At 38.6% G+C, this 22,846-nt stretch overlaps 1 protein-coding gene across 5 annotated transcripts in view; it reads right to left on the bottom strand.

Moving 5' to 3' along the window:
* The window catches only part of TCF25 (transcription factor 25), a 51,174-nt gene that overhangs the window by 1,383 nt on the left and 26,945 nt on the right, over nt 1-22,846 (bottom strand). For 2 of the 5 annotated variants that reach the window (XM_001377785.5, XM_056811138.1), the window contains 7 exons: nt 19,405-19,564; nt 12,501-12,588; nt 11,296-11,454; nt 10,081-10,171; nt 9,121-9,200; nt 5,328-5,400; nt 3,338-4,509 (listed from right to left, as the gene is read on the bottom strand). In XM_001377785.5, the coding sequence (XP_001377822.1) occupies nt 4,324-4,509; nt 5,328-5,400; nt 9,121-9,200; nt 10,081-10,171; nt 11,296-11,454; nt 12,501-12,588; nt 19,405-19,564 (837 nt within the window). In that variant the 3' untranslated portion in view covers nt 3,338-4,323. Of the gene's footprint in view, nt 1-3,337; nt 4,510-5,327; nt 5,401-8,209; nt 8,593-9,120; nt 9,201-10,080; nt 10,172-11,295; nt 11,455-12,500; nt 12,589-19,404; nt 19,565-22,846 lie in introns of those variants that run through there. The other 3 variants (XM_007477337.3, XM_056811144.1, XM_056811142.1) reach the window with 3 other exon arrangements.

Raw genomic sequence — 22,846 nt, 5'->3', positions numbered from 1 at the left:
GCCTTAATAGATCTTCTTCATGAATTGCTGTGGCCAAGAAGGCTTATTAATCACTTAGAAGCCAATCTTCAGGCCTCTTCAAACATAACCAAGGTTATGACAGGGGAGATAATGCATCCCTGGGCTCACAGTAGAAGCTTTTCCTTCTTGCTAAGATGTATTCTACCAGTACATCCTCTAATACCCTAGGATTACCTCCAAGTCATGATGAAGTATAAGAGGGTATTAGTGGAGAAATAATGTCAACACTTAGGTATTTCAATGGAGCTATGATGACTTATGCAGTCCTACACAATTTCCCACACATAATTTGGGCTGTTCTCTTTCTCCTTTTTAATTCTTGGACCAGATCATTGTCCACCTGCAGCATCTGTTCAAGATGTACCAGCTAAGTGGACAATTCTATCTCTTTAGGTTGGCCAATAGGCATTTTTCATCTGCCTCGTGATTTCCTATGTGGCCGTTAGGTCAAACATTTAAGACATTCTGGATCTCATTTCAGAGACCCTGCATTTTGGGGGGACGTGCATCTGGAGTTCCTGAACCTACACAAATTCTCTTCTCTTTCTGATCTGGCCCAAATAAACTACCTTCTCAGGCACTGAAAGAATTGGCAGACATGATTCCTTAGTGTCTGTGATCTTTGAAAGACTATGGAAAATGAGAACGGTACTTGAGAATTGAAGAAAGTCAAATGTCTCAATTTAAAAAAAACAAAACCAAAACACAAAAGAGAATGGAATCTACAAAGCATAGGCCAGTAAGTTTAGCTGAATTTGACAAAATTCTTAAAAGTGCTCTTGTTGTTGTTAGTAGTCATGTTATATGAATAAATAAAAAGTATTTATTAAGTATTTACCAAGTGTCAGGTACTTTGCTAAATTAAAAAAGCAATTCCAGTTCTCAAGAAGCATACATTCCAGTGGGAGAAAATATTATATAGAGTGGAGGCCAGGGAAAGGGAGTTGTCATCTGGAAAAGATTTAAATTACAAAATGGCAAGCAGTCCCACTAATATCTCCTTTCCAAAGACAATGATTATTGGAAAACTTATGTGTAAATTACTTACTGGAAAAAAGACAAAATAAAAAAAGACCATGGGAAGATCTACGTGAAATTATGAAGAGTGAAATGAGCAGAACTAATTGATCATTATATACAGCAATAAAAATATTGTTTGAGGAATGACTTGTGTATATCCATCTCCAGAGAAAGAACTGATAAAGAGAAACAAAACGACGACAAAAAACCCCAAAGGCAATGCTAGGGCAACTTGATTTAGGCTCTTAATTTAAGGTTTTCAGTGTCCTTCACATACATTCTCTCATTTGCTACTGAAGGGATGGTTAGGGAATATCTAGAAGTAGCTCTGTTCACCAAGAGCCTGTGTGATTTCATAACAGATCACAACAGCCCAAAGTAATTTCCTTTGTTGACAAGGTTGTTAAACTGACAGATTAAAGCTTTAAGTTGCCTGGATTTATTATTTTTAAAAAATATTTTTAGCTCTTACCTTTTTAGTATCAATTTTAGGGCAAAAGAGAATCAAGGGCTAAGGCTAAGCAAACAGACTTAAGTGACTTGACTAAGGTCACATAGGTAGAAAGTATCTGGGATCAAATTTGAACCCAGATCCTCCTAACTCCAGGCCTGGGGCTCTATGCACTCTGCTACCTAGCTGTCTCTATTTTGCTGAGACTTAGCAAAGAATTTGATAACGTGCCCTTGCTATTCCTGTGGAAAAGATGTTAGATGATAATACAATTAGATGTATTTGGTATTGGTTGAATGGTTGAACCTAAATAGTCATTAAAGACTTCATTACAGGAAAGAGGTGCCTCAGAGACCTGAGTTTGGCTCAGGACTGATCAGCATCATCATCAGTAACTTTAACAAAGGCTTGGAGAGCATGCTTATCAATATTCAGATGACACAAAGATGAGTCGGGACAATGGAAGACAGAGCCAGGACAGAAGCCAGAGTTTTTGACAGGCAAGAACACTGGACTAGAATAAAACAAAAATTAATAGAGATAAATGTAAAGTCTTAGGATTTGTTTTATAAATCAAGATGTCAAAGAAAGTGAGCAGAATCAGAACACTGTACACAGTAAGTGATATGTGATAAACATTTATGAATGATTTAGCGATTTCTAGCAATACAATGATCCAAGAAAATCCTCAAGAATTCATGATGAAAAATGCCATCTACCTCCAGAGAAAATATGAATGTAGACTGAGACATACTATATTTCATTTTATTTCTTCACTTTTTTTGTTTGAGTTCTCTTTCACCAAAGGACTAATATGGAAAGGTGTTTTACACTATTACACATGTAAATTCTATACCAGATTGCTTGTCATCTTGGGGAAGGGGTAGGGAAGGGTGAGAATATGTCTCAAATTTAAAGCAAAATGAAGGTTAAAGAATTGTTTTTTTCATGTAACTGAGTTAAAAAACAAAATATTAGTAAATTCAAAACTAAAACCAAAACAACAAAAAATCAAGATGTCAGAAGAGGCCATGGCCAGATTCAGTCTTTCTGAAAAAGATCTGTGAGTTTTGATGGATCTTGAATCAATGTCAGTGAAGAGCTTGATAGGGAAGCCAAGAAAATGAATAGAATCTTGGGCTACAGTGAGAGGTCCAGGGACAAGGAAGGGGCAGGCCTCTTGATCTCTGCCCTGGTGAGGCTATAGCTAGAGCATAACTGGTTTTGTGACCCTGGGCATGCCCACTTAGCGTCTGTCTGCCTCAGGACAAAAGGAACATCTACCTTGGTGGTTGTTAAGGTTTAAATGAGATCTTATACACATACATTTAGAGCTTTGCAAATCTTGAAGCACTATCTAAATCCTAGTTATCACCATCACCATTATCATCATCATCATCATCATCATTCTGGGCACAAGTTAGGTAGGACAATGCTAGAGGCTGGATAGTGACGGCCCAGGGAGGGCAATGAAGATGATGAAGGGCCTTGAGTTCATGACATGAGAACTAGCTAAAGGAACTTGAAAAAGCAAAGACATAAGGGCTGTCTGTCACATGGAAGAAGGATTAGACTTGTTCTACTTGGCTCTTAAAGCAAGTTGACAATTCAGGCTTGATGCCAGGAAAAAATTGCCAACAACTAAGTGGCATGTGCTGCCATATGTGGGAATGGATTAGAACTCCCTGGAAGTCTTCGAGCAAAGGATGCTTGGATGACCACTTGTTGGGAACACTGGTTGGACTAGCTGGCTAGTGAGGCCCCTTCCAACACTGTCATTCTGTGATCTTCACATATGTACTGAAGACATCTTGTTGAAAGAGAGCCTCTGAAGACTGCATTTGGTTCTGTTAAATCAATTATTTTATTTATAGTCAACAAACATTAAAATACAGCGGGATCCTGTATCCTTTGTATCCTAGTCGAATGAGTGACTATAAAGACCCAGTCTACTGTGGAGTATCATTTGGGAAAGTACCTTGTCTATCTTCATTTGACATGTAAATTTAATTCCAAAATTAGAGATTAAGTGTAGAGATCAGAATAGGCTTGTAATTACTGAGAGCCTATCAATTTTAGGGAATAATCATGTCCATGATTTCTTCCAATTTTTCAGTATCTCACACTTACAAATAAATTAGTTTCCTAACAACTCTATCATGGGATTTATAGTGCAAATATTATTTTTCCTATTTTACAGATGAAAAAAACTAAGGTTCAGAGAGTTAAGTCACAGAGAGGTAAGGCAGAGCCAGGACTTCTGTCCTTTCCACTTCATACCAGGTGGGCATCAAAGTTCTCTCAAGTGCAGCTGACAATGGCACAAAATCAGTGTTTGGTTCTCATGTACACTCTGTTCTGCACAGCCCCATGGGCCAGGCCAGACTGTTCAAAGGGGCTAGTTGATGGGAGTCCATCAAAGGTAGCCAGGGCTCCATCCAACCCTACCTTTGCTCCTTTCTGTTCTAGCCTCACTCTTGCCCTAACTCTACTTGCTCCCAGCTCCAGGTTTCTCTTGGGCATAGACTATATTAACCCTGTCATTCCCAAAGCAATTTATGAAACAAAGTGGTGGAATCAATGGATGAAAGTCACCAGTAATCACTGCTTTGTCTGCTTCTAGGATGTACACTTCAGAGAACATTGATACCCTGCCTTATATAAGACAAAGCAACACAAAGCAGCTCTTCCAAATTTGTAGAAGAAAGAGACAAATGACTTTATAAATTAAGCACTTACTTTTTTACTTTAGGGAACTATTAAATTTCAACCGAAAAAAAATCATGAACATAATTATACAGCATATCCCTGGGAGCCTGGATGCTAAAGTCTTAGTCCCAGTCTTCATCTTCATCTTCGTCCTCATCTCCATTCCCATCAGGGTTATTTTCTGTTGGAGGGTCCTGGAACTGGATGTTGGCTAGTAGGTCTCGCATGGCTGCCATCAGCCTGTTCAACCCTTGGTCAAGATCCTCCTCTGCGCCAACAGGGTCTATTTCATCTGGTGTATCTTCTCCCTGACAGAAAAAGAAGCATGAGGCTGAAGAACCAGGAAACTGCTGGATAAGAAGGAGCTCCTGTGGAACGTGGGTGTGCTTTACTCGGCTCTACAAGAATGGGGCACAAAGGCCCTGCTGCTGATGTTGTGGGAAGCAGTCTCAAACCGTTTCCATTAGACATGCCATGCATTGGCACCAAGACAGAAGAGGATTTATACTGTAGAAAATGCCCCTTCCATAGATGGCACTTCTTTTCTCACCTCTTGGGAAGGCCATGGGTGAGAGGGATCAAAAAACAATCTCAAATATCAAATACAATGAAAAAAAAAGATCTAAGAAACACTAGTCTGTACCCCTAAATATTTGCAATGATAAATCAACAAACTAAAGGTTGGGTGATTTCAAAGTGAATCCAAAGCTTCAAAGACAACTTTCCCTATTATCATTTACTAAAAGAAAGATTTTCTGCTGCATTCTTCTAATCAAACATTAGTGTAATTACTCATATCACTCATCTACAGACTCATATTCTGATCCAGTGACTTCAGGTTTATGTGTCTTTCTTCTAAATTAGGATATAAGTTCCCTGGAAGCAAGGGGGCACATCTTAAATCAACTAGTCCATTCAATAAACTCATATTTGTCCAGTGACTGCTCTGTGGTCAGGATCCCACATTACAGACATGAGGAACTTGATTCTTTACCAACTACAACAGCATGCAGTACTATGCTACATCCAAAGCTGCTACAACAACAACTATTACATGATTGAGTTTGGTCTGAGAAGAGCAGAGACTAGGATGTCACAGAAATGGCACCAGACTCACTTAACATACCTGAAAGGTAAAATTTGGCAACAATGATCGAAAGAAGAGAGATAATGTGCTTTCATTGGAGTAACGGGCTGCCCTGAAAAAGAAAACCAGGAAATGTCAGGAAGTCATAGTATTTCCTTCTTCTTCTAACTAGTCCTGTGCACCATGTAGATTTCAGCTTTTTAGCACAGCTTTGCAAATAACCAAAAAAGTAATCCTACTCACCTGGGAAGTTCACCCTCTCTGCTCCTCCCCTCAAGCAGGGAAAGGAAAGAGAGCCATAAGTAACAGATGATAGATGTAGTAGCGAGAAAAGCAGGAGATGCAAAAGGAGCTTGGTGGAGTAGGAGCTGGGTTAGAAAGCAACAGAATGGAACTTTGGGCCAAAGGGATGCTGCTTTTGAATGTTTTTTCTCCTGGGGGTACCCAAGATTTGAGGAGGGAGTATAAGGTATAGATGTTCATAAGACAGAGACAATAGGAGAAAGCCTTCAGCTTACATTCTAGGTTATGCTGGAGACTTATATATCTCATCATAAAGGACAAGATAATCTGAGAGCAGGGAGAAGCTAGGACATACCAATCTAAGCATAAAAAATTTTCACCATTAAGTATCCTTTTTCTAAAAAGAATATCCAGTTTCTAGTATTTGACATTTACAAAATTGACAAAGCACACAACAAATTTGTTTTACAAAGTCAGCAGCTTAAAAATGCTAGCCAACAATCAGGACCTCTTGAGGAAGCCTATTGCCCTAATGAAATTACAATAAGAATCTAATGCAGAGGCCAGTGCTTCTCAAACTGTACTGTGCAAAAAGTTGTAAAGGCATACAATCCAGAATCCAGTTGTATATTTTGTAGTCCGTCAGTCCGGGGCTGATGTAGAAAGTCACTGGAATACTGGTTTAAATAGAGCTAACCATAAAGTTGGCTTCTTATTGCTTTAGAATCAAATCAACAAATATACTCAATTATATATGACGCAATCATCAAATTGTTGGTCTTTATCAGCAAAGTACACAGAGAATAATTGGTGTCCATATTTTTCACCATAAAATATTTTTGTACCAATTCTTGCTATGGATAAAAAGCATGAGCCCAACCATAAACTGAGTAGAAAGGCAAGATGTATGACTTGAATAAATATGAGTCACCACACAAGAGCCAGGGATATCAAGCTAGTAAGCCAAATAAGTAACTAGGCAAAACCAAGAGACCTAAAGGAAGACTTCTAGCATCCTAAAGGAGAGCTCTATATCGGCTTCGCAAAGGAGATCAAGAGGAGAAGCATGAGGTAAGTGTAAATGGGCTTCTTTTGGCACCTTCAAAGAAAGTAGCCACACTGACGAGGTCACCGATTCCTTCAAATCCTTAAATGCCACCATGGATAGGAGAATGGCTAAAGACAGATGATGATAAAACCAACATCCATCAACCTAATGCTAATAACAATTGCAATTACAGAAGCAGCATCAGTCAATACACATTTATTAAGCACCTCTATGTACCAGTTGTTGGGTCAGTTGTTTTCAGTAGTGTCGCACTCTCTGTAACCTCATTTGGGATTTTCTTAGCAAAGATACTAGAGTGATTTGCCATTTCCTTTGCCAGCTCACTTTACAGATAAGGAAACAAAGGCAAACAGGCTTAAGTGACTTGCCCAGGGCACACAGTTATTAAGAGGCTATATCTGAATTCAGGTCTTCGTGGTTCCAGGTCTGGGGCTCTAGCTACTGTACCATCTAGCTTTCCTATGTACAAGTACCAGGCAAGATGCTAAGTGCTGGGATACAAAAGAAAGGTAAGAGAGATTCCCTGCTCACAGTCTAATGAGGGAAACAACATACAAACAACTATAGACAAATAAGCTAGAGTCAGGATAAACTGGAGAGAATCAGCAGAAGGACTCTCCCCTGCAGAAAGGGAGGCTTTAGCTGGGTCTTGAAGAAAATCAGTAAGTAGAGATGAGGAAAGAGAGTATTTCAGGCATGGGGAAGGGCCAGAGAAAATGCCTGGATCTGCAAGAAAGAGTATCTTATTCAAGGAAGAAAAAGGAGGCCAATGTCACTGGATGGCAGAGGATATAGTGGAGCTTAAGGTATAAGGAGTCTGAAAAGAGTGTGTGTGGGGTGGAAGCACATGTGTGCATCCACGCCAGGAAAGGGGATGGGAGTTGGTTATAAAGGATTTCAAATGCCAAATATTTTCTATTTGATCCTGGAGGTGATGGGGAGTTTGGGGGAGGGGCAGTGGGTTTGCTGACAGGCTCACACATATAGTTTAGGAAAATTACTTTAGGGGTTGCATGGAGGCTAGACTAGAATGGGGAGAGATTTGAAGCTTGCAGGCTACTCCAATCATCTAGGGGGAAGATGATTACCAGGGAGGATGCCAATGTCTGAGGAGAGAAGGGAGCTGAAAAGAAGTCAAGAGGCCTTGTGAATGGACTGTTGTAAGGGATTAATGAAAGTATGTTAAGAACAGTGTGTGGGTTTCAAGCCTAGACTGGTAGGATGGTGATGCCCTTGAGAACAGCAGGGAAGTTTGTTTGGGGAGAAAGATAACGAGTTCAGTTTTGGACACAGTGAGTTTCAGATGGTTGATATTGCCTATTTGGGTTTGCTTCTTCAGATTTTGATGCATCCTGCTATACTACTAAATTTCATTATTCCATGGTTCCAGCAAAATGACAAAGGCATTTTGCTAATAAACACGGCATTTCGAACATTCAAACCAAAGTCTCTAGTTTTTAAGAGCAAAAGTCTGATTAAATGAAACAAATCTAAAACATCTGTGGCTTATGCAAGTAAAAGGGGAAAAAACTGTTGTGAATCATCTTATAAAGTAAACCTTCAATACTGTTCCCAATTAGAAAACATTATTGAATAACAAACCATAGCCTTCTCATTAAATAATGCATTTATAATGTTAGATTCAGAACAAAAAAGTTATCTGAAAATTTAAAAAACAAACAAGACAGCCGTATCTTACTTGGTACCATTAAGCAGTAGGCATTAAAAAAAAGCAACACACATTTGCAAAGAAGTTTTGTTTAAAGAGAAGAGTTCCACTGCTACAAAAAGCCTTGAGGACTGCTGGCCTAGACGACAAGGGGAGCCACGCTGTAGGAGCTGAATGTGTGGAGCCCTGGGTCAAATTCCTGCGGTCTGAGAGAGGGTGGGAGCAAGCAAAAGAAGGTCCCAGAGTAAGACAAGATGCCACAGAAGCACTCTTAGTGGTCTAAACAGCCAGCAATATGTCACATTACCATGTCCTCCCTCCTCCTAGGTAAGAGTGTGAAAAAAAAAAAAAAGCATTTTCAAGTCTTTCTACTAAAAGATTTGAAGGGGAAAAAAGACCCTCCCCCAAGTTGTAATTTTATAACAACTGTCAATGAAAACACTGGAATCACTATTCAGAAATGTTTCCTAGTTGTTACTTATTAACTCCATTAAGTAAAGGATACCTATATTTGAATTTCTTCTGAAATAAAACATCTAAGTAATATATAGTAAGAACAATAAGGGCAAGTGAGCCTCATAAATAAACACTAGTGACTGAAGGAATACTACTGGCCCAGTAATTTTAAAAAGTATTCATAAACCATTGGTCATATAGTCTAGAAGGAGGGATTTCTGTTATTCAGGGCCCCAGGGGATCTCTGGCCAATAAATTATTCTTTGTTTGCTTCCTCAGAGCTTATAAAGTGATCTATTTTACCCGTCCAGTTTTTGTCATCTGTGGGGAGAATCAGAGCAGCAGCATTAGAGCGGTGGGAGCAAGAAGGCAAAGGCAAAGGGGGCAAAGGGTACCTTCGTGGTCTGGTGTAGGAAGTGATGGAATCCAGGGGAGGCAGTGGGTCAAACCCCATCACAGGCTGGGATGTCACTTCCTTCAGAAAGGGATACAAAAATGAGATAGCCAGGAAGGTTCTGTTAGTCCACCTCAGTGGTCTCCAGGAGAACATTTTTCAATAGGATATCAAATTCAGAGTAAAACCAACCACTACCTACCAGGTTCCCTCAAAATCAGGCAGTTACATTTGCTACCGCTAGCCTCAATTTCCTGCAGAGCATCTGTGACCCTTAGGGTGGTGGGTTTATACTAGGAGACCCCCAAGACAGCAGGGCTAAAGATTTAGGTTAGGCTTTCCTTAGACTCTACTGATCTAAGTTGCCATTCCTACTTCTCTTAACACACATTATGGATGCATGGACGACTGCCTAGTTGTGGGTATGGTTCAGTGACTTAGTCATCATTATTGTTAAAGAGCACCATGGATTACTTTACTGTGTGGTAAGGTTTTCAAAATGCTTTTAGGTATATTGTGCCTTGCTTGGGCTTCATGATAACCTGGGAAATACTTTCCTCACACCCATTTTACAGAAAAGAGTTCTAGAGTGGCTAAGGGTCTCAGCCAGGAGGAAACATCGCAGGATTCTCACCCCAGGCCTCCGGAATCCAAGTCTAACCACTCTATTCACAATACCTACCACATGGCCTTTCTTACACACCAAAATAGACCTAAAGGCATGTGAGCTCTCTGCTACAATGAGGAAAGCCTGCTGGCTGCTGCCTGCTCCCAAGAGGAAGAAGTAATATTCTTCAAGGGCCTCACACAGCTACAAAGTCTTTGCTGCTGTCCTCAGTGATTAATACAATGCTGAGGGGCCTGAAGGATCCATTGAGGGGAGGGAGAAACTGGCTAAGTTGTGCATGTGACACTCTATATACATACAATGCCTTCCTTTTCAGCTGGTGAGGCTCCTTACCAGAGGCAGGGCTGCGGTGGCCTCCTTCATCTCAGAAAGGATCACATGGCGATAGATATTTCTGGGGGCACTCTGGTACCGGACCTTCCGCCTAAGAAGGGAGGGATAGGGGAAACAAATAAAGACCAGCAAGTGAAATAATACATTCAGCAACATTCTAGCAAGCTGAGCTGAGTTCAGGAGAAGATAACATTCCTTTGCTCAATGAGATAAGCGTCAGGAACCATGCTCACATGATCAAAAGAGACAACAAGACTCCCCGCTTTATATTTTTCTAAGTATATCATTAATCATCAAAATATACTCAAGTACCCATAAATATGCTCGTCCTTTAGCCAATGGTATAAAAAATCCCAATTTTGAGATCCATTGAAGTCTTGCTAGGGGATGGGGGAGGTGTGTACACCTCACAGAGACATCTGCTTCTGGGAAGCAACTAAGTACATTTTCCTGGCAGGGCTGATGTCTGCTATGGTACAAGCAGGCATGCTCCCTGGAGAACAGAGTAACCTCTAATTCATAATCTGTACAAAACTGCAAATTCTAACACTGCAATTTTCCCATCATACACAACATAAAGGATCACTATGCCACCAACTCTAATGCAGAGCCAATTCTAAAAGTCAAATATTGGTCTAATGTTTCAAAACTAGCAATGGGTTCTATTTAATTTGTAAATGATGACCTAAGAAAGATCTAGCAAGGAAATGTACCCCATGACCTCAAAAAGTACTTTAGTAGCAATCTAATGCACTTCCCATGCAACATTATGAATCATAGTTACCTTGTAAATACAAAGGTATATGTGATGTACATATATGTAAAAACAAATACAATACTCTTCTAGTCTGTGATAGTATCTAATTTTAAAACTGCATTCTCTTCTAGTACATATAGTAAAATCATAGGTAATGGCCTTGAGTTTATAACAATTGCCAAGTCACTTGACACAAACCCATCAATTTTATGAAGTCTTCAGCTGGTGCAGTAAACAAAGCGGTGGGTATTTATGGAAGAAGGTAGAAAGAAAAAGATGCCCAGTGTTTCTCTTATCACATATATAAATTCTTCAAAAAAGGGTTCAATTTAAATGTCCATTAACAAATAAGGAACAATTCTACAAAATAAGTTTGTTATTCTTAGCAAGAAATACACCAGACAGATGCTCCGATTGCCATACTGGCAGTACTTACAGTTGGGCCCAGAGTTACTGACCTTCTTTCAGATTCCTCCACTGTGGGTTCACCAGCATCCACTCTCTGCAGCACCTCTCTGACGTTTGTTTCTAGCCAAGCCATGATGGTAGAATCCTTCCACAGAGAGTACGTTCTCCCAATGTATAGGGCAACCAGCTGGGTCAAGGCAGGAGGTTGGCTATAGTAAAGAGACCATCCTGTAAATTAATCCATTATGGAGTCAGATCCTGGAAAATGCCCTCTAGTCTTTAATCACACCCAAAGACTTCTGACTAGATATCAGTGAAAAGGTGCTATTCATGTGGGAGCTATAATGTCCCTGACTTAGTCTGAGGCAGCAATGTTACCAAGAGCCCCCACAAAACAAAACAGGTTTTTAGTAAGATCTCTGTTAGAGGGATGTTAGTAACTGGAAACATATAGCCTTTATTCTTTTTAATCAAAGTGAAGAAAAGTAGACTAGGTGTTCAATGATTTCCCATTTATTTGTAGGAAAAATCTTTCTAAACACACTGGAAATAATGCATTGTCCCAAAACTAAAAACTCCTTTATATGACTTTAGATTTATTATAAGAATGTATCAGTAGCATTTTGTTGGCACCATCATATAAGGAAAAATAAAGACAAACCCTGCTTTGTCTGGGATACTGGGACACCTCAATTCTGTTCCTGCCATCCCATATTTCAGCTCTGTCCCTATTGTTGTGATGAGTACAAGTGTGAAGGTTCAAAGAACTCCAAGTCTGGCTAATTTAAGTGATTTCTAATTCAGTTCACAAGCTGCATGCTGAATTGAATGAACCAAACAGTTTGGGATCTTTGGCTTATCTGAGTGTGTAACCCTGCTTTCACAGTTCAGATGCTGTCTGACTAAGAGATCTTGACGTTGTCCTTTTCTTGTTCAAAAGAACAACATAACATGATCAATGCTACTTATTCAAAATGAAAAATAGCTGTGCAAATGCAAAGAGATATATAGGTAGTATCTTTAACTTAGGTTCATTTCTAAGTTTTGTGAGTGATAAACTGATATACACATCTTTCTTAGCACCCAGGGAAAAATCAGAGCTGTTGTCTAAACACATCCTCTGACAGTACATGAACTTCTAGCACGTAATTAGTTGTCAGGAGGAAGAGAGAGATACACAAGACAAACATTCGTCATTTTCTCTTATATTATCACAAGCATGCAATGAATCCCACCCTACCCCCCTTTTTTTTACCTTATCTGAGTGTTGAGTCCAAAGAAAGGATGAGCTAAAACCACAGAGTCTGGGCGCACACTGCAGCGATCCAGCAGGGGCATGAGAACTGCAAAAGAAAGGCAAAGTCACTGAGTTCATTGTCACCACCTGCTTCTTGAGGCTGAGCTGCAAGATCACCACTAAAAAAAGTCCTGCCAGCAGCCAATCTCTTGGATTCCTCTAATCAAAGGTAAATACCTTCAAGTGGCTGGTAGCACAGATGTCTGAGATGAGGACCTTGATCTGGGGCAGCTAGATGCCCAGCGGCTAGAAAGTCAGGCCTGAAGACCCAGGGGAAGGTGCTGGGTACAAATATGATCTCAGATTATTTCCTAGCTGTGTGACCCTGAGCAAGTCATTTAACCCTCACTGCCTAGCCCTCACCTCTCTTCTACCATGGAACTGATAAGTAGTATAGATTCAAAGGCAGAATAACAGTTTAAAAAAAGAAGCCATAGACCTGCTTCCTTCCTTCCATATAGGGTAGGGATGATGGACAATGACTGACAGCTAGCTCATGCCTCTCTTCTTATCTGCCCAGTTGTTCACATGGTAAGGGAGGATGTAGTAATCCTCCAGATTCCTATCCCAAATCCTGACAACTTCTTCATGTCTGCTAGTAACATCCTTTCTCCATCTCTGATGAGAGGTGCTACATGATGCCCTAAGAACATGCCATCAGTTGCTGTCATTCTTATGCTTCATGAACATAATGCCCTGGGAAAGATGCACAAGGTAAGCAATGGGGTAGTCTGAATTTTTCTAGAACTGGATAAAAGCAGTGTTTACTGGCACTGAGCTTTCCACTGACTTGCCCAGGAGATAGTGTTTTTCTATGGAATCCTCATCCAGTGACTTGGCATTATGGGAATTCATTTAGTCTGGCTTTGTCCTACAGACATGCCTTCCCAGCCGACTGGCCATGGGGTTTCTTAGGTTGGTTACATATTTTGTTTGTAGTATGAAGCTAGGAGGAGAAAACACAATTTTCAAGTGTCTCCCCAGTAATACTATATAAGGCATTTCTGGTTACACAATTATTTAGATAAAATAAAAAATGTGGCAAACAGAAAAAAGAACAGCTTAGATGAGATGTTGCCACACATCTGGCTCCCTCTGTTTAAAAAAGAGAGCTGATCTTTCTACAAAAGGGACAAATCTTTGTCCCTCCTGCTGCTAACCCAAGAAGGAAGGAAAAAAGGAAAACAAGCATTTATTAAGTTCCTACTATGTTCCAAGATATGTGCTAAAGTGCTTTTAAAAAAATTCTCATTTGATTCTCATAACAACCCTATAAGGTAAGTGCTATCATTATCCTAATTCTTACAAATGAGAAAATTGAGGCAAATGGACATTAATTGACTTGCCCAAGGTCATATAGCTAGCTAGTGTCTGGGACTGGATTTGAACTCAGGTCTGAATCCAGGCCCAGTCCACTATGCTGCCTCTTACTCTTATCTGATATGAATATGACTTTAGTCAAGAGAGATTATGAAGAACAAGTCAAAAAAAAAAATAGCCAGCACAGAAAATTTACACAGCATAGGAATCTTGTAGAGAATGCCAAACCACAAAAGAGAAAGCAATGTTTTAGTAGGTGAAGTTTAGTAAGACTGACAGTCAAATCACTGAAATTAAGCTGGGGAATTATAGGGCACAAAAATTGGCATTTGATTAGGGAGTCATATTTTGCATGTGCTAATAAAAAAATATGTAAAATATCCTACAGGGAATATTTAGAATTAGTTTTAAAAATTCATTTTCCTATAAAAATTTCTAGTGACTGTATAATGACATGCTCCTATGACTGGTGATTTTGTGCTAGCTTTTCCAAAACATGCACTCAGGCTGTTTCTTAATGATTTGCAACCTACAACAAATTCATAGTCAACTGATACCTATGCTAGTCCCAGGTAAGGCAGGATCAGGAAACATCTGCCTGAGGGGGGCCCAACCAGAATCACCAGAACCTTTTATATCACTTTAACAAAGTATGAGGCAGAGGGCAGCTAGGTGGTGCCAATGGTGGTGGATAGAGTACCAGACCTAAAGTCAGGAAAACTCATCTTTATGATGAGTTCAACTGTAGCCTCAGATACTTACTATGTGATGCTGGGCAAGTCATTTATTTATCCCTGTTTGCCTCAATTCCTCATTTGTAAAACGAGTCAGAGAAAGAAATGGCAAACCATTCTATTATCTTCAATATTTTTAAAAAGTATAAAATGGTAAATTTCCATAATTCCCAAATCCCACCTGAAGTCCAAGGTAGGCCTACTTACTTTCTGTTTCACCCAGCCCTCATAGTGATCAGGCCAAACCTCTACAAAGCTACATGTGTAAACCACCCCTTGACAACACTACCTTAATAAGGTGCCCTGACCTCCTGCCACAAGCTCAGAGGATAAACACAAGAGTCACAAGGAAGTAAACTTTAAAATAATTTCACAATCAGTGTTTGGTCAAGCAGACTTATCATATTGTTTCACAAACTGTAATGGACAGTCTATGGAAGGTAAATGACATTTTCCAGGAGAAAATTTCAATGGTGGTAATATATTTTCCTCCAAAATGAAACATCAAAAGAAGAGGAGAAGGCTTAAGCTGCCTGAGGACTATATGATATCTGGCTTGAAATGGTGGAGGAGCCACTAAATAACCACCTGCAGGTAGCCAGGTATCTGAAGACAATGGAGGGTGGGTGGGGAATAAGAACTCAAGAGAGATAGGTGAATATGTGTACATGTGCCTGCTGGTCAGATTCAGGCAGCAGGGAGTATAAGAAAAACTCAGGGGTCTGGAAAGTGAAGACCACTTCTTCCCTCTCAAGTGGCCCCACCATCCCTACCATTTTGGCTTTGCTTCAATAGCAGGAGACAATTCACATCTCAGTTATTGATCATTCTCCTTCCTGGCTTTCCCTAACCCTCAAAACTTCTCTTCTCTCATCCTTTGTACCTCCCACTGCAAATCCTGACAGCAACTACATCCTTTCCTTAGTTGCCAGTCTCAACCACAGCTCTACTAACAAGAAGTCCCCTCTCTCAGATATTTAATAGGGCTGTCAGGCTAAAAGACTTTCTCAAGCCAGTTTAGATGTCAGTAAGCAGGTGGCATATGCTCAGTGTCTGCATTTGTAGTTAGTAATGGTAATAGCAAAGGCACACAAAGGATAAGGATAAGGACTTGGAAATTGTTTTTGACCATCTCCAGCATCTAGATTTTCTGTAAAGCCTAGACTTAGAGCTGGAAGAGACACTAATCATCAAGTTCAATCCCTTAATTTTAACATCCAAAATGTTACAAGTAGCATGGCTAAATCTCAAGAATGGGTCTCTGTCTCTGAATCCAGTGATTTTTGGAGGGGGAACACTACAATGGGTGAATAATGCTTAGGAAAAAATTTTAAGTGTTCATAGTTTGTAGGTTATCTGTTATTTTCACAATTTTTAATAACAATATTTTCCAAGAAACACAATTTTAAAATTTAACCTCTAAATGCTACCTTCCATTTCAAATTAGAATGTTCCCCAATAATACGTAAACAAAGAAAAATGATACCAAAACATATAAGACTCACTCACTATGAATTCTATTTAAATATAATTTTGTTTTGTTCAAGCTTCTGCTTTAATACTATCATTCTTTTACTTACCTTCATTCTTTCTTTCATGTTGTTCATGTACTCCCAGACTTTAAGGAAATATATATCCCATAAATCCTTCAGTTGGGAATTCATCCAAGATAAAACTATTCCCCCAGGAAGACATCCTCTAAATTTCTCACTAAAGTTCTTGAGAATAGAATGACCTCTAAATATTCATTTATTTTCATGTTGAAATAGTATACCCTAAAAAAATCTTTGTATCAAGTTTCCCTGATAAAGATCTCATTTCCAAAAAATATATACAAATGAGTCAAACTGACAAAAAAAATAAACAGCCATTCTCCAATTGCTAAATGGTCAAAAGAATAGGAATGGGTAGTTTTCAGAGGAAGAAATCCAATCTAAAAAGTCATACTTGAAAAAAATTCTCCAAATCACTAATTAGAGAAATGGAAGTTAAAACAACTTTGAGGCACTATCTCATACACCTCAGACTGCTCAAGCTGACAAAAAAGGAAAATGACAAATGTTAGAGGGGAGATAGAAAAATAGAACACTTATGCACAACTGGTAGAGTTGTGAACTGATCCAACCATTTGGGAGAACAATTGGAAACTATATGCAAAGGGCTATTAAAACAGCTTTGAGCAAGCAAGACCACTATTAGGTTGGTATCTGAAAGAGAACAAGGGAAAAGGACCTACTTGCACAAAAATATTTATAGCACCTCTTCTTTTGGTAGCAAAGAACTGGAAACCAAGGAGATAGTCACCAATTGGGGAATGGCTGAACAAGTAATGGTACATGAATGTAATAAAATATTACTGTGCTATAAGAAATGAAGAAGGGATGGTTTTTAGAAAAACCTGGGAAGATTCATATAAACTGTAGCAAAATGAAGTGAGCTGAGACAGGAGAACAACCTATACAGTAACAGCAATATTTTAAAGATAAACATCTTTGAAAGATTTAGTAACTGATCAACACAATGATCCAACCTGAATTCCAAAAGACTCATGATAAAAAAATGCTATCCACCTCTAAACAGAGAACTAAACAAATTCAGAATGCAAATTTTAAAATATTTTTTCTTTTGTTCTTCTTTCTTGCCCTTTTTTGTGTGTGGGAGGAGTGGAAGGCATCAGGGTATGACCAGGATGTGTTAATTCAGAAATTTGTTTTGCATGATTATAAATATTTGTAATAGGATGGTCAGTTTGTCTTCTCAATGATAGGGAGGAAGAGATTTTGGAAATGAAAACAAAACAATACCTAATTACTATTATATACTAGTCTAGCCAGATAAACTATACTATGGAGTGGTAACTATAAAAAGAACTTGATACTGGTTAAAAAAAGAAGTTGACCAAAGGAATAGATTAAGTATACAATATATAGAAGTATACAAATCTAGGAACCTAGTGTTTTATAAAATCCAAAGGCCCCCGCTACTAAAAGGAAGGATTCAGTATTTGATAAAAACTGATGAGAAAATCATACAGCAATCTGGCAGAAAATAGGCAGATCATATACCAAGAAAATCTCCAAATGGATAAATGACACTGATATAAAAGGCCACATCATAAACCAATCAGAGGAACATGAAAGAAACTGAATTCTATGAATAGGAAAAGAATTCATGATCAAACAAGAAAAAGATGATCACAGAAAGGAAAATGGACAATTCTGATTATGTAAAATTTCAAAAGATTTTGCATAAACAAATGCAACAGTTGATAGGGAAACAATTACCTGGGGGGGAAATTGTTGGTTCCCTCAGACAAAAGTTTTGTTTCTGAGATATATGAGAAACTGATTCAAATTTATAAGAATGATATCCATTCCCTAATTCCCAAATAGTCAAGGAACATCAACAGGCAATTTTCAAGAGATGAAATCTAAGGTAGTCATATAAAAAAATGCTCTAAATCACTGATTAGAGAATGCAATAAAAGCAACTCTGAGGTTACAACTTACACATATCAGATTAGAAAAGTTAACAAATAAGAAAAATGCCACAGTAGGAGGTGCTGAGGGAAAAGACCTATTTTATGCCCTGTTAGTGAAACTGAATTGGTATAGGCATTCTGGAAAGCAATTTGGAACCATGCACAAAAAATTCCTAAACTATATATATATCCTTTGACCCAGTAATATCATGACCAAGGCTATAACCCAATGGAATCAAAGAAAGAGGAAAATGGTCTATATTTTTACAAATATTTATAGTAGCTATTTTTATGGTGGCATGGAACAGGAAACTGTTGATGCTTGTCAATTGGGGAATAGCTGAATATATTACGGTAGATAACTACAAAGAAATACTACTATACTGGAAGAAATGATAAAAAAGAACCATGGGAAGTTTTTATGAGCTGATACACGGTGAAGTCAGAAGACACAAAACAAATTACATTCTAACAACAATTCTGGATGACAAATATTTTGACTAATGCAATGACTGATTAACCATGATTCTGGAAGACTGATGATGAAAAGGTATCAACATCTGGACAGTGGTTATGAATGAAATATGCAAAATGAGACATGTTTTTGGACATGATCTATCTGGAAATTTGTTTTGCCTGACCATGCATATTTGTTACGAGGGCTTTATTTTTCTTTTGTTTCTAGTGGAAGGAATAGGGAAGTATGAAGGAGAAAAAATATAGATACTTAACTGGAAAAAAGCAGTGAAAAGAAAAAGGATATTATACCTTATTGAAGAATAGCTACACCACTGAGCACTATGATTATGCTCAGAAAACCAAGTCTGAAGCCACTTTCATTTTAAATAATGACATGACTCAACAGAATAAAAAATTCTATACATGCCTCTCTCTTGTAATCTCAGGATTCAAAGGCACTGGCTTAAGGATGCACCCAATAAGCCATGGGGTGGTTTACCTCTAAAGCATAGGGCAGTTGTGGTTTGTTTCTTTAAAAAAAAAAAAAGACCCATGCCCTCTATTTTAGAATCAATACTAAGTATTGGTTCCTAGATAGAAGAATGGTAAGGGTGGACAATGGGAATTAAATGACTTTTCCAGGGTTACAGCTATGAAGTATTTGAGGTCAACTGAGTTTGAACACAGGCTCTTCCATCTTTAGGACTAGTTCTATATCCACTGAGCCACATAGCTGCCCCTATGGTTTGTTCAATAAGAAGCTCTGTCACGGGCTTCCTGGCTAGCAATCTTAGTTTCCAAGGTGGCTCTTTGCTGAGCATATTAAACAGAAACACCCCCCTTCCTTAGAAGAGCTACTAAAACTTACCACCAGGGAACATGATGAGTGCCTGCTGGATTAGGCGAGATGCATTTGCCCTTGCTGAACTGAGTTCAAGCTCTGGAAGATCATCTTGCTGACTCAGAAAAAAATATGCCAGTGGAACAGAGAAAGCAAAATTTGGGAGCTGGGACAAGTTTCGATGATTCTACAAATAATAAAGAAATGAGATTTTTGACTTGAAGGAGGTAAAGACAAATGTTAAGCCAACAGAATGATACACTATTTGTGGATCAGTCTCTTTAGTAGATATAGGTAAGATAAATCCAAATTGGTTATCAAAGACATTTTTACCTCTCTACTTTTATGATGAAAAAAATCTCTACCTAGGCCAAAGCATCAAGCTGGAATAATGGATCAAAACAAATTAAACAAGATAAAATTTAATGGGGTTTTTAAAATATTCTGCAAATGGGCACAAAAAATGAATTGTGGGGAAGACATGGCCACAGCCAGATTGCAATTCATGTGGAAAAGTTCTTAGACCTAAAATGCAAACACAATAGGAATCACTTTTGTGATGTGGCTGCTAAAAATGCCACTCTAAGCATAGGTTGCATTAAAAGATGTCTAGTACTCAGAATGAGGGAGGCCCCTAATTCCCCCAGGATTCTGTTCTAAGACACAACTGGGCTATTAACCATCCAGCTTTTGGCACCACATTTTAGGACAAATGATGTTCAGTAAGTAGCATTCAGAGGATGACAAGTATGTGAATAACTTTCAATTTTCTGTTGGAGGAAATGGGACCATTTAGATCTGGGGAAAAAAAAAACCAACAAAACTTACTGTCCTTCAATATGAGAAGTTGTTAATTAGAAAAAATAAGATCTTAGGCTAGTCCTGCTTGGCCCTAGAAGGGATTACCAAGAGGCTAATTTTCATTTAATATATGAAAACCCTTCCTACAAATAAAAGCCATTAATAGACAGTATGAACTGCTTTGAAAGGCAATCTGTTCCCCATCACAGGCAATCACATGAATAACCTTTAAAATGGGATGCTATTCATTTGTGCTTCAGGGAGCAGTTGAACCAAATGACCTCCGAGGTCCCTTCTCACTTCATAAACTGTTAGGGTTTTTAAGCCTCTACTTTCTCATGCTGTTTAAATCCTGGAAAAATGTTCAGGGCTGGACATGCTAGAAAAATTTACAAGGCTTAAACATGTGAAATGTATAGGAACCTGGAGGACTGTATGGAGATGGAAGAGACAGGTAAAAAGCAGAGGGAAGCATTATGTAGGTTTGACAACCACCACACCAAAAATGGACACCAATTCATTAAGTTATTTTTAAACTCTTACCTTCTGTCTTAGACTCAATGCTGTGTATTGGTTCTAAGGCAGAGGAGCAATAAGGGCTAGGCAATGGGAGTTAAGTGACTTGCCCAGGGTCACACAACTAGGAAGTGTCTAAGGCCACATTTGCACCCAGGACCTCCTAGCTCTCAATTTACTGAGCCACCTATTTGCCCCCCCATGAAATTATTTTCAAAAAGTACCCTCTAGGTATTATTGCCACCTCCATTTTACAGATGAGGAAACTGAGGCTTAGAGAGGGTAAAGTGATTTATTCATGATGTGATATGATTCCAGACCCAACCCTATAGCTATCACATAATGTTGCCCCATAAGCTGCCTATATTATAGTAAAGCTATGTATATCTTAATAATTCAGCTGCTTGGGAAAAGAAAAGGAAATTTTAAGGAGAGAAGGAAAGAGGAAGATAGAAAGAAGGAAAAAGAAGAGATAAATCTCTTAGATACTAGGATATATTCATCTCTTTTCAGTTGAGGAAGATGTACTGAACAAAATTATAACCAATATATTGTTTAAAGAGATCCAAAAAGATTGTGAAGGACTAAAAGAATAGGACGAATTTAATACGACAAAATTTAAGAGTGAGAAATGTGAAGTTCTCAGTTTGAAAAGATCAATTTCATAAGCACAGGATGGGACAATAGTTCCTGTGAAAAAGAAATGTCCTCTGTACAATTAAATGTTTGTTGATAGGATTTGTAAAAGGAAATTTAAAATTTCTCTTAAAGAATTAATGACTCCCCCAAAGGCAAAAAGAAAGAACAACTTTTTAGTTGATGTTCATCAAAGATAAGCAGTATGATATGGCTATCAAAAAGGTTAATGTGATTATACAGTTTATTTAATAAGCGGTGCCCAGAAAAAGGAAGGAGTGTCTCCACCATACTGTGCTCAATTCAGAATACACACATCCAGGCTCCCCACTTTAAGGGAGGTACTGACAAAACAAAGAATGTCAGTATAGTAAAGGGACTTGAAAGTACATCTTATAAAGAGTAGTTGAAGGAACTGGGGATGATAAATCAGAGAAGTAAAGTTTAAGGGAAATATGCCAGTCTTCCCATTATATATGGCAATTATCAAGTAGTAGGATTAGGTTTATTCTCTATTGTTTCAGAGAACTCGGAAATTGGACTGTTTTTAAAAAAGTACATAGAAATGAGAAGTCACTACCCTATTCTCAGTTGTGCAATAACATAACAGGACTATAATCAAATAGTTGGATTATATTTAATTCTGTGCTATTCAAGAAAAGTGAACTAGGATTTGGTTAAAAAAATTATAGTGAAATAGATTTTCAATGAACTGAAGAAATAACTTTCAAACAATTAGGGCTTTTCAAAAATGGAATGAATTATATTAAGAGTGAGTGAATTTGAGGCAGCAAGGTAGATTCTTCTAGCTGTGTGACTTGGGTAAGTCACTGTGAAGATTAAATTTAACTCTCCCCTGATTGTGAAGATTAAATTGTAACCCCTGCCCATTTTTAGATTTAATCACCAAAAGTGTAAATACCCTACTTACAGTTGTGGGGAGATCTGCCCATTTTTAGATTTAATCTCCAAGGGCTCAGGTTGAGCCAGGGGCTGGGAGAGTTAGTCCTTAGCTGGCCACGGCAAAGCCAAGGACCTGGGGGAGTCTCTCTCAAGAGGTAGGTCTCTGCTGAGGCTAGTTTTTTTCAGAAAAATCCGGGAAAGGAGTCAGCCTTTTCACTCAACACATGTCAGTCCAAAGAAAGAGATTTAAGAACAGCATCCCAGGAACAGGGTCTCAGGTCCAGTCATAAGATTCTTCTCTAGTCTCAACTTCAAAGAATGAAGAACTCCCTCTCACAGGAAGTTCAACTCCAAGTAGAACTCCAAGTAAAAACTACACTCAGGAAGTTGTCACTCCCTTTTAAAGACACTTTGTTTTGTGTCACTTCCTGTGACTTGCCCTAATTTTACGTCTAACCAATCACAGTTGAAGCTTTGCTTTAGGATTGCCCAGGGGTAGTCAGTTTAATTCTGATTCATCACCCACTATTGCATACATGGATCACAGACCTCTCTCACTCAAGTGTGAATGGGATGTTTACACCTTTGGTGATTAAATCTAAAAATGGGCAGG

The sequence above is a fragment of the Monodelphis domestica genome, chromosome 1, assembly GCF_027887165.1.
Source record: "Monodelphis domestica isolate mMonDom1 chromosome 1, mMonDom1.pri, whole genome shotgun sequence".
NCBI classification, from domain to species: domain Eukaryota; kingdom Metazoa; phylum Chordata; class Mammalia; order Didelphimorphia; family Didelphidae; genus Monodelphis; species Monodelphis domestica.
The sequence above is the reverse complement of the archived record's forward strand: the minus strand, read 5'-3'. Positions and strand labels throughout refer to the sequence as shown.